Here is a 10,716-nt window from a genome sequence, read left to right on the forward strand (position 1 = left end):
CATACAAAAATCGATGAGATGAACCTAATCAGTTCAGGTATCATCGGTATCATATCTAGTAGGTACATATAAACTAGCTTTACTTACCTATAATACACATACATACATAATTATGCACTCACGACTGTAATCTACGAAGGGGTAGTCAGAGGTGGCTCACAAGCGAGCCACCCACTTTTCGCAGCACATTTGTACTCACGTCATTGGCCACAGCATCTATATAGATGATTGTTGCAGCGCTCGTGGGTTATGAGTTACGACGGCCGCACCGTCGTTGATGGCTGTATAGTCCAATAGCAGCACGACATTTTTTGCTACAATGGTTGCAGACGTAACGCGATTCCAACGGAGGAGGCATAGCACGGCGAATTCTTTTCTGCTTTAGGTTTTCAAGCCAGTCTTCATCATGCTTCGCCATGCCTGCTTGAATATCGCGGCGCCCTTCAGGTCTCATTTCGGCGCGTGTTTCCCAGCTGTTTGTCTGTAATCCGAAACTATGCATGTCACGCTTGCAGCAGTCTTTAAAGCGTAGAGCTGGTCTTCCCACTGGTCGTTTGGTATCAGCGATCTGTCCCAGCATCACTTGGCGTGGCAACCTCCCAGAATCCATTCGGTGGACATGACCGAGCCAGCGGAGACGACGTTGCTTTAGGATGGCTGTTATACTGCAACAACGCGTCTTCTCCAGGACATTCCGATTTGTCACCTTGTCCTCACGTGATAGATTGCAAACCATATCGCCGAATATCGTATCGCCGATACTTACCTATAGTTTTCGAATAATAGAAAAACTATAAACTATTTATTGTGAACGTCACAAACACACTTAAATTAAGTCAGTGAAAACTTGAAAGTGATGAATTCTGCCGTATAAAATAGCTGTACCTACCTATTTCTGGCACAGCTGATTATATTACTGAAAAATACCTATATTCCAATTTAATAGCAATAGCTTTTATACAGTAAAACTTAGTTTTGGATCTCTCAGACACTAGAAATTCTCAAGGGAAATCAAGTAGGTGTCTACTTAATTCATAAGTCTTTGTAATTTTAGTTAGCGCCTCCGTCCTGTCGACCGAGACAATAGATTAGATGAATTACACTTACAGAACTAATTTAGCAAAAGATTTAGCTTTGCGACCCACGAGAGGATTTCTCTTAAGGTTTCTAGGAAAACTAAACTACTTACTAGTACTATTATTATCTATAACTTTACGTGAGATTATCGTTAACTATAAATAACCGAGAATAATTACGTATACCGTCTAAACTAACTACTTAGTCACTCATCACTCTCTTTCGAAAAACCGACTCATAGACTCCGATTGGTAGAATTTCATTTTTTAATTTACCGTTTAGAACTGGAAACAGTTACAATATTTTTTGTGCATTTTTCTCTTGCTTTTTTTAAAAGAATTCCAAAAAAATAAAAAAAAAGAGGGACCTTATATTTAGATAAAAATGCCATTCTGTTGGTCATTACAAATTACTCTCGGACGTTTTCTATTAAATTCTTAAAAACAGGAGGCAAATGATGTCACGAAAAATAAGACTTAATTTTGCGTAAGTAATGGATATTTACCAAGCCCTTAGAGTTGGCAAGTCCAGGTATTTTCGGCTTTTTTATGTAAAGATAAAGATTTATATATTATATAAAGATTTTTCTATAAATAGCATTTTAGCATACTCTACATACTACGGCGTAGCATATTGCTACAATCAACGAAAATGTTGTTTTCTACATCTCAGATATTTAGTAAAGAACCATTTAACGATTTAAAGATCCTTAGACAAAATTCTGTTTCATATTTACGGTACATCGAATCATACCATCTTTAAAACCTATTGTAAAGTGTCAAAAAGCTCTATGAATTTGGGGGATAATCTACCTATAGGTATTACATAATAATACAAGTTTGACTGAATTTTATATAATGCAATATAATAAAAGCGTAGGTACTCAACTAGAAATCCGAATACTTCGGCCGAAAATACCTTCCCTACTTGTTTCAATGGACACTGTTTAGGTTCCATTCCGTAAAAAGGTGAGAATGCCCCGGGCTAGCTATCCAACACTTAAAATATTTAATTATGACACGTTTTTCCTCTTTACCTTAAAAGTAAATGTCTAACGCCATCCATCTTGAGTGAAATTAAACAGGAATGTGGATTTTATACTTTAGATAGGTTCTTGGATTAAGGTTTTAATTATTCTTTATAATTCACAAGCAATATAACATCGTAATATTTAAAACTGTTCTGTAAGGAAGAGTCTGTGACAGCATTAATCCCGAAGTACGCTAAATTACTCTTCAATAATTCCAAAAAAGCTTGATACAACAGTTGGCTAAGTATGATTAATAGCCGTTTCGTATTTAGCTAAATCGATGCCATTGGTCGAGTTTAAATCACTGGCTTAAGCCGGCGACCGGCCAACATTGCCACAGTGTAATCCGCCCATAAATAACAGCCGTTGGTCTGTGGCACAGAAACACTCTTCTTTCACACGTTGGAAAAAAGTTGTTAAGTCTTAACTTGGCCTGCGGAAAAGATATGGTTGAATGAAACTTTTTAGAAAGAGATATTTATGTTTTTGTACACCAACTTTGGGGGTGCTTGAGCTTACCTACTTATGAATTATAGACGACCGAATGGCGTAGTGGTTAGTGACCCTGACTACTGAGTCGAAGGTCCCGGGTTCGATTCCCGGCTGGGGCAGATATTTGTTTAAAGACAGATATTTGTACTCGGGTCTTGGGTGTTGATATTTATATTTAGTATCTATCTATCTATGTATTTGTGTAGATATATCAGCTGTCCGACACCCATAACACAGGTTCTGCCTAGCTTGGGGTCGGATGGCCGTGTGTGAGATGTCCCCACATATTTATTTATTTAATTGTTTGACTGATAAATCATATCACACTAATGAGATCACCAGAGAAGTTGGTAGCAGTAGTTGGGCCTTAATAACGCCTGTAGGTCTGTTGTAGGTACAGTCAGCTGCATTCGCTGTACACTTATGTACCTTGTCAAACTCACCAACCGCCTATTCATTGACATTGACGGCTTGTGAGTTTGACAATGTACAAAAACAGCTGACTGTAACTTGTAGTTGACGTATCTACGGTATGTAAATATTATGTTGCTCACGATGCGATGTTGGTTAGCCCTCAACTTATATTGCATCGATTCAATCTTAAAAATATTGTACCTATATATTATCTAAATACTTATATAATGTAATAAACATATTATGTTACAAACACTATTAATCACACAGATAAACTAGTTGAATGATCTGCCGTTCACTCCAAGACAGTCTTTGACCCATTTTCGAATGAAAACGGGACTCCATCCTTCCCTAATTGGATATGCGTCTCGTCTTCGCCAGTGAATCAGATCTCGGCTGAATGGCCGTAGCTTAAGCCTTAAGTTATCATCGAGTGATGCATATTGAACCGGTGGACACAATAGTTCACCGATCACTGAGGTTCTGCGTCGCTATTGTTGTGGACTGTCCGTATTCATGGGAGTAATTTACTAACGCAAAACAATGAAATGGTCTTGCAGAAGAGACTATATTCTCCGTACTACACTTTTTAGGGTTCCGTAGCCAAAATGGCAAAAACGGAACCCTTATAGTTTCGTCATGTCCGTCTGTCCGTCTGTCCGTCTGTCCGTCTGTCACAGCCGATTTACTCGGAAACTATAAGTACTACAGTGATGAAATTTGATGGGAATATGTGTTGTATGAACCGCTACAAAAATATGACACTAAATAGTAAAAAAAAGAATTGGGGGTGGGGCCCCCCATACATGTAACTGAGGGATGAAATTTTTTTTTTCGATGTACATACCCGTGTGGGGTATCAATGGAAAGGTCTTTTAAAATGATATAAAGTTTTCTAAAAAACATTTTTCTTAAAGTGAACGGTTTTTGAGATATCAGCTCTCAAAGTCGTAAAAAGTATGTCCCCCCCCCTCTATTTTTATAACTACGGGGTATAAAATTCAAAAAAAAATAGAGGTGATGCATGCTAATTAACTCTTTCAACGATTTTTGGTTTGATCAAAGTATCTCTTATAGTTTTTGAGATAGGTTGATTTAAAGTTTATTATATTTGCTGCTACGGAACCCTTTGTGCGCGAGCCCGACTCGCACTTGGCCGGTTTTTATTCTTATGTGATAAGATCTCATAACTATACGTAAATAAAGTAAATATTAAAATATGCATAACATAATTGAAACTGGGGTATGTTTAATAAGTGACTCATTTGTTGGATAATTTTTCGGATACCCTAAAATACGTTTTTCTATTTCGCGACGATTGTCGTAACATAAAGCCTAAGCTCCAGTCATATAAAGTCTTCATTCCAGTACGATGGTTTTATCACCTACTTGAATATTCTGTTGAACAACTTCGAGATATTTCCTGATATTGTAAAACAGACTAATATCAGTTTACCTGAGCACGCCAAAACAAGCAGAACTTGAGTATACGAGTAGAGGTAGAATGCACCGTTGTGATTGGCTGAAAAGTAGATCTACCCAATAGTGAAAATAACCTTTAATAGTAAGGCAAATGGATGTATAGTAAAAGTAGATTTTATGGTCTCACATAATTTTATTTGTTCATATACATATGTATAATTTGCGAATCCACTGTGTCCCGAGACGCAGCGCGGGAGTTTTACAAAAAACATATTAATTTAACTCTACATTGCCTACAATACCATTTACACCGCACGCCTCGCCATCTAGCGTCGCCATCTTTAATTGCACAAAAATAATGGTTTTATGTTATTAAAGCTAGTTTTTTTCTGATAAGTAATTCCCGCTTTAAATAGCGAGCAAACATATTACACTTACTAACAGCGGAATGGCGAGTGGTTCACAAAATAACAAATCAAATTACCAAAGGTTTGTACTGGCTAAATGCGTAATGTACAGGATTCGTAAGTATAGAAAAAGATAACATATAATATTATACAGGAGACATTAACTGTAAAAATACATTAATTGGGCATCGTAATTAATCATAACTAAATTGTACAGTAAAATTGTTTGAACACATAGAAAAGATCAGTAAGAAAGTCAGACAGTACAAAAATAATTTCACAATAATACATAAATCTAACTAAATCACGAACACATAAGAAATGAGTAAAATCAGTCTTTTCCGAGAGATGGAAATGCAATCAATGAAAATTGTTAAATATTAATAATTTAGAAATACTGAAAAATTATGGTGAAAGTAACGAAAATCGTATTAGGGGTATGAATTATGAGATGTTGACCTATAACTTTGTACTGTTAAAATAATAAAATAATATAATCTAATCACATAATTGGCTTATTGCATGCTCAATTAATATTCGAATAACAATATAAAAAAGCTTATTCCAAGCTTAATATGTATTATTATTATTTGCTGTGCGTTAAAATAATTGCTTACAATGTAAATAATTGTAATGTAACGGCAAGAAGGAATAAATGTTACAAAGAAAATGTACACGGAATGGTAAATAGTAAAGCTTCAAGAGTCATTCAAGTTGAATATAAAATAGGGTAAAGCTTCTAACGAGCGTCGCGCGTAAAGAAACATCATAAATTGCTAATACGTGATTCGCTAACGAGTAAGTATATTAAAATTTCACTATACTTTTTCATTGGAACAATATTTTTATTAATTCTACGTATGTCTCGTATTATTGTTTGTATTAACTCATTTACATCTAGAGTATCGATTGGCAGTTATAAAATAGCGATGGGTCTTGTCCCGAATGAAAAGTCGATTCGAAGACATTTCCAATATTACATACTGATCTTATTTCGAATCCGTAAGTTTAAATGGTTTCTACGATAACAAATATCTTTCGATAGCGCGCTGAGTTCTCATGTATATCCTAAGTTAGAAGCTCAACTTTAACTTATAAGTAGATTGTTATAAGTAGTAGGTATGTATATTGTATAAAACGTTTGAAAAAACCTAAAACCTTATAAGATACTAGGCAAGGAGGTTACTGTAAAAGGTTAATCAACTTACTACACTTAAAGATAGCTTAAAACATAGCGATAGAGTTAGTAGCTTCTGAAGGATTTCACGATTTTAAGTTTCATTTCCACCCATTTTAACCCCAGGGACAAAAATATCCCCTCTTTAAATAGGTATAATATTGATTTCAAAATGCAACGTACAGACGTACACTCTTGCTACTCGACGATCATTCAAAATCACTAATTTAGTTAAATATTTTGCTAGAAACGGTACCATTCCTAGATCCATTAGGTTTTACGTATTATCATTCCCACATTGACAATATTAAATTGATCCAATCAAGATAATCCGACGGATTACACACTCGTTAATTAACACGATCCGATAATAAATCGAACATTTCACCTATTCCTTTTACACTCTCATATCATAATATTAGCACACCGACAAACATATTTACTACCTACAACGAACGAGATATGTCATCGAATCACGATTATCTAAAAGCAAGCGGTGATTATAAAAACTTATATCCTAGCTACAAAAGGACCTAATTAAAGTGGCTTGAAAAAAAACCTTGCTTAGGTTGTTATTGAATATTGTCTGTTTCTTATTAGCTGTCAAGAACTTAAAATTAATTTCACGTTACTTTAAACTTTAGTGGCACTGGATTTTGTTTTTTTACAAATGAACTGGGAAATGTCATTACAAAAGTGCTATTTACAAAGATCAGCCGCATAGACACGACACAGCCGATTCGTCTAGGAGTATCGTTATATTGCAATAATGAAACGGGCAACCGCCTTTAACACTACTTAACATATTCAACACCCGATATGAAAAATAAACTTCTAATATTACAGCTGCATAACTATTTATACATTTACAATATTGTTTATCATAATATATGTGACGATCAGAATTGAATATCATAATAAATCGCATTCTCTAAGCGTGATTTCTTCATCTAATATTACATATCATTAGCAAATTAATATATTCACGGCATTTTAAAATACACGTTCACATTTAAATACTTTGAGAATCTGTTTTATTTTAGTTAAATGCATCTATTTTTCAACTGGACTTTTAACAAACTGTTCCTATTTTTAAGAAGAATACCGCGAACAGATGTGAGAATATTTTTAAGATATAGGATAATATTACGTTTATAATAGTTTTATTACCCTTCCGACTCACAATCATGATTTTATAGTGGTCATTATAGTAAATATATCATAAGTAGCGTTTCTAGGCACTCGATTATGTTTAGCCACAATTTACAACAAGTTGAACAATTCTGCGGTCATGTATCGCTCGCAAAAACAATCATAAATTCACAAGCGACTACATGAACGCAAATAATAAGTATTCCATCTGTCTCACGAACTATTCTGTACAGAGATTAAACTCTGACCAATATACCTAATATTTATGTCAGACAAAATTGAATCATACCACTTAGATTTAACCAGATTTAACGGTCTTGAAATAAAAGACAAATGACTGTCCCATATTTTTTTTGTAGGTGGCCAGGTGTTCACAGAATAGTTCGCGAGTCGAAGGAGGTTAAAGGTTATGTATCAGTCGAGGTTGAAACACGTACTAGGCTGCCGTAGTTAAGTACACAGAGTAGATATAGTGACGGCGGCCGTCTACACGAGGAGGTTGCGTCAGTTGGCGTAGTGGTCGAACGAGCCAAGGTATTCTAGAGCGGCGCGGTAGCAGAATTCGTACTGGTCCTGTAAGGAAAGCTGTTATTAGACCGGATACTTCTTGATAAGCGAATGGGTAGTGGGTGTTCGTAGAATAATAGGTACCTACATAAAACTCTTTGATTCCATTGTTGCGCTGGCGCAGTTATCAGTAGATATGGTTTACGCCTACGAAAAAGGAAGTCAAATGGCTGCGCCCTTATTCCATATCTGATATCAAACATCGCACTTTGCTGCTCCATCTGTTGCTAGAGGTAGTTTAGTCCTAGCCTAGACTATAGAGTTGTTGCGGCGCCCTTTTCACTACACACTAGATGTTCGCTCAAGCTTAGAACAAAAGGATGCTTCGGAGGGCTGCCGCTGCTGGGCCGAACACGACATCTTATTGCATTAAGCTCACCCAGCTTTCGTTTGTCCTTTGTTCTGCTAATCTAGAATCTTTGTTCTTCTTTTCGGTGTATTTCCGCACCGCGATCTGTCACCAGCCAGTTCATCTTTTATTGCTCATTTGGGCTATATAATTATCTTACGACTTCCTCTACTAAGCTAGTCTTCCTTTCCTTCTAATAAGGTAGTGTAATCACTGTAGCGACACATGTTTTAGTCACGTTTTGCATTGTAAGCATTTTGGTAACTAATGCGCAGAAGCTAGTCGTCTCGCGCCCGCCACTTAGATAACACACTTGAGTAATGTAATTTGGTTATCATGTCAGTAAGTAGTTTGGCCTCAAGAAATCCTGCATTCGTCATTTATCACCAATCCTATAGTCACCCACATATAACCTCAACACTGGTGACCCCGACGTGATAACCTCAACATCACTAATCATCGTGAATCCTACCTCAGTCTGCACCATGGCGGGTCGTTGCGTGCGCAGCGTGCGCACAGTCTGGAACACGTCCACCACGCCCTCGTACTGCATGCGCTCCAGCACCGTGGACAGCGTGATGACTCCTTCCGTGCACTCTAGAGCTAGACTACAACCATCGTGAAACCTACCTAGTTTTAGACACTCTGGACAGCAACCCATTGTTTCTTCTGTATATTTATGTATTATTCTCTTTATTTTGTTGTTTCTTTTTGTCTTTATTGTCCTTTCTTTCTTTCTTACCTCAGTCTGCACCATGGCGGGTCGTTGCGTGCGCAGCGTGCGCACAGTCTGGAACACGTCCACCACGCCCTCGCACTGCATGCGCTCCAGCACCGTGGACAGCGTGATGACTCCTTCCGTGCACTACAGAGCTAGACTCTCTTCTTGTAGTGCCTCCATCATTGGAGGTTGGCAGACAGCTCTTTGCATCGCTCTCTATTCTTAGCTAGTTTAAATATTTCTTCCACGGTTTTTACACCGGTTCACACAGAGCTTAGACTACAACCATCGTAAAACCTACCTCAGTCTGCACCATGAAAATAGGGATCGGTGGGTGTGATATCATCGCTGGCGTTTGGAAGTTCAGTCGTCTCTTTTCGACCGGGTCAGATGGCGCTCCGAATCTGCACTCCATAGCTAGACTACAACCATCGTATAACCTACCTCAGTCTGCACCATGGCGGGTCGTTGCGTGCGCAGCGTGCGCACAGTCTGGAACACGTCCACCACGCCCTCATACTGCATGCGCTCCAGCACCGTGGACAGCGTGATGAACACGCCCGTGCGGCCCACGCCCGCGCTGGAGGGGGGGAGGGGGGGTTAGTGATAATGGAAAATAAATGTGTAATAGAGGGCATCGTTATATGGTTCGCACTGTAAGAAGGTGCGGGTGATACTTGTCACCATTATTCCTTGATTGCACCTCTATAGTGCAATGTTCTTATTCAAATTCAAATTAAAAAATGATCGAGATTCAAAAATAACGTCCTTTTAAAATTTAGTTAATTACAGACATGAGTTAACATAATAACCGAAATAGTAAGTTTACGCTTCGCAACCTAAAGTGCTGTGATTGCCTGAATTTTATATTCTTACTTAGGTAAGCGATAAACTGGACCTATGTTATATATAAAGTAAATAGTACGGAGATATGTAGATGTTCTAGTATAGGTAACAACTCAGAGAAAGACACTGTTAAAAGTAACACGCACCTGCAATGCACAGTAATAGGCCCGTCTTGTCCAAACTGCTCCTTAGTCTTGTGCACTTGTCCGAGGAAGTCTATGAAGCCTTCTCCGCTCTTCGGCACGTCTTGTTCCGGCCAGTCCGTGAACTGGAACTGACGCACTGTGCGCGAGGCGCCGTCGCGGGCGTCTGTCACCTGAGAGGAAGGTTGAGGAATGTTGAGGACCGTTGAGGAATTTTGAGGACAAGTGATTTTTTAAAGTGTGTAATAAAAGGTGTGTTGATTGATATGACAGTTATGTTTGAGAGAACAGAAGTTTATAATAACGAACTGAGTGAGTGACCACATTAAAATTTCGGCATCATTTTGGCAACACCCTGTCTCTAGCCTTGAGTATGTAGATAAAGTAGAAGCAAACTGTAACCATGACTGGGCAAAACTGACAGGATGTGAAACGATAACGTCAAAGATTAATGATGTCGAGGTTCTAATCTATAAGTACTTCTAGGCTTCATACACTATTTTTAATAGGCTAAAAGTAATTTAGTGATAGAGTTTCCAATTCGTGGGTTTTTGGACAATAAATTATATTTCCTCCCCATTACTATGCATGTTTACACAACACCCTGTATACATAGTTTACGCAACACCCTTTATTTTGCTGAGTGTTGTGTGTATAAATACCTTGAATTCTCTCAAGATGTACTGCGGCATGTTGTACTCGGCGATGGGGTCAACGACGAAGCACTGGTAGCGCACCGAGCGGTCCGACGGCCAGTACTGGTGGCATTTCTCCTAAGAAACCACATTTTACTTTAATAAATCGTCTAAATATACAACAAAAGTTTACATAACTTGGTTGACCTCTTACCAATTGAGGCAATGGAACCTTAGAGCGTAATGTTCAAGGCTATAAGAATCGATCAAGGAGAAGCAATTTA

General features: G+C 37.8%; 1 protein-coding gene across 1 annotated transcript in view; it reads right to left on the reverse strand.

Annotated features, from left to right (window-relative positions):
• Positions 1-4,608: 4,608 nt before the first annotated feature.
• Positions 4,609-10,716, reverse strand: part of LOC105382164 (tyrosine-protein phosphatase Lar) — a 337,896-nt gene continuing 331,788 nt past the window's right edge. The window contains exons 25-28 of the mRNA XM_048631524.1: positions 10,460-10,570; positions 9,801-9,970; positions 9,253-9,388; positions 4,609-7,744 (exon numbers count right to left, since the gene is read on the reverse strand). Coding sequence (XP_048487481.1) covers positions 7,676-7,744; positions 9,253-9,388; positions 9,801-9,970; positions 10,460-10,570 — 486 coding nt within the window. The 3' untranslated portion in view covers positions 4,609-7,675. The remainder of the gene's footprint in view (positions 7,745-9,252; positions 9,389-9,800; positions 9,971-10,459; positions 10,571-10,716) is intronic.

Source organism: Plutella xylostella, chromosome 29 (assembly GCF_932276165.1).
Source record: "Plutella xylostella chromosome 29, ilPluXylo3.1, whole genome shotgun sequence".
Lineage (NCBI taxonomy): Eukaryota > Metazoa > Arthropoda > Insecta > Lepidoptera > Plutellidae > Plutella > Plutella xylostella.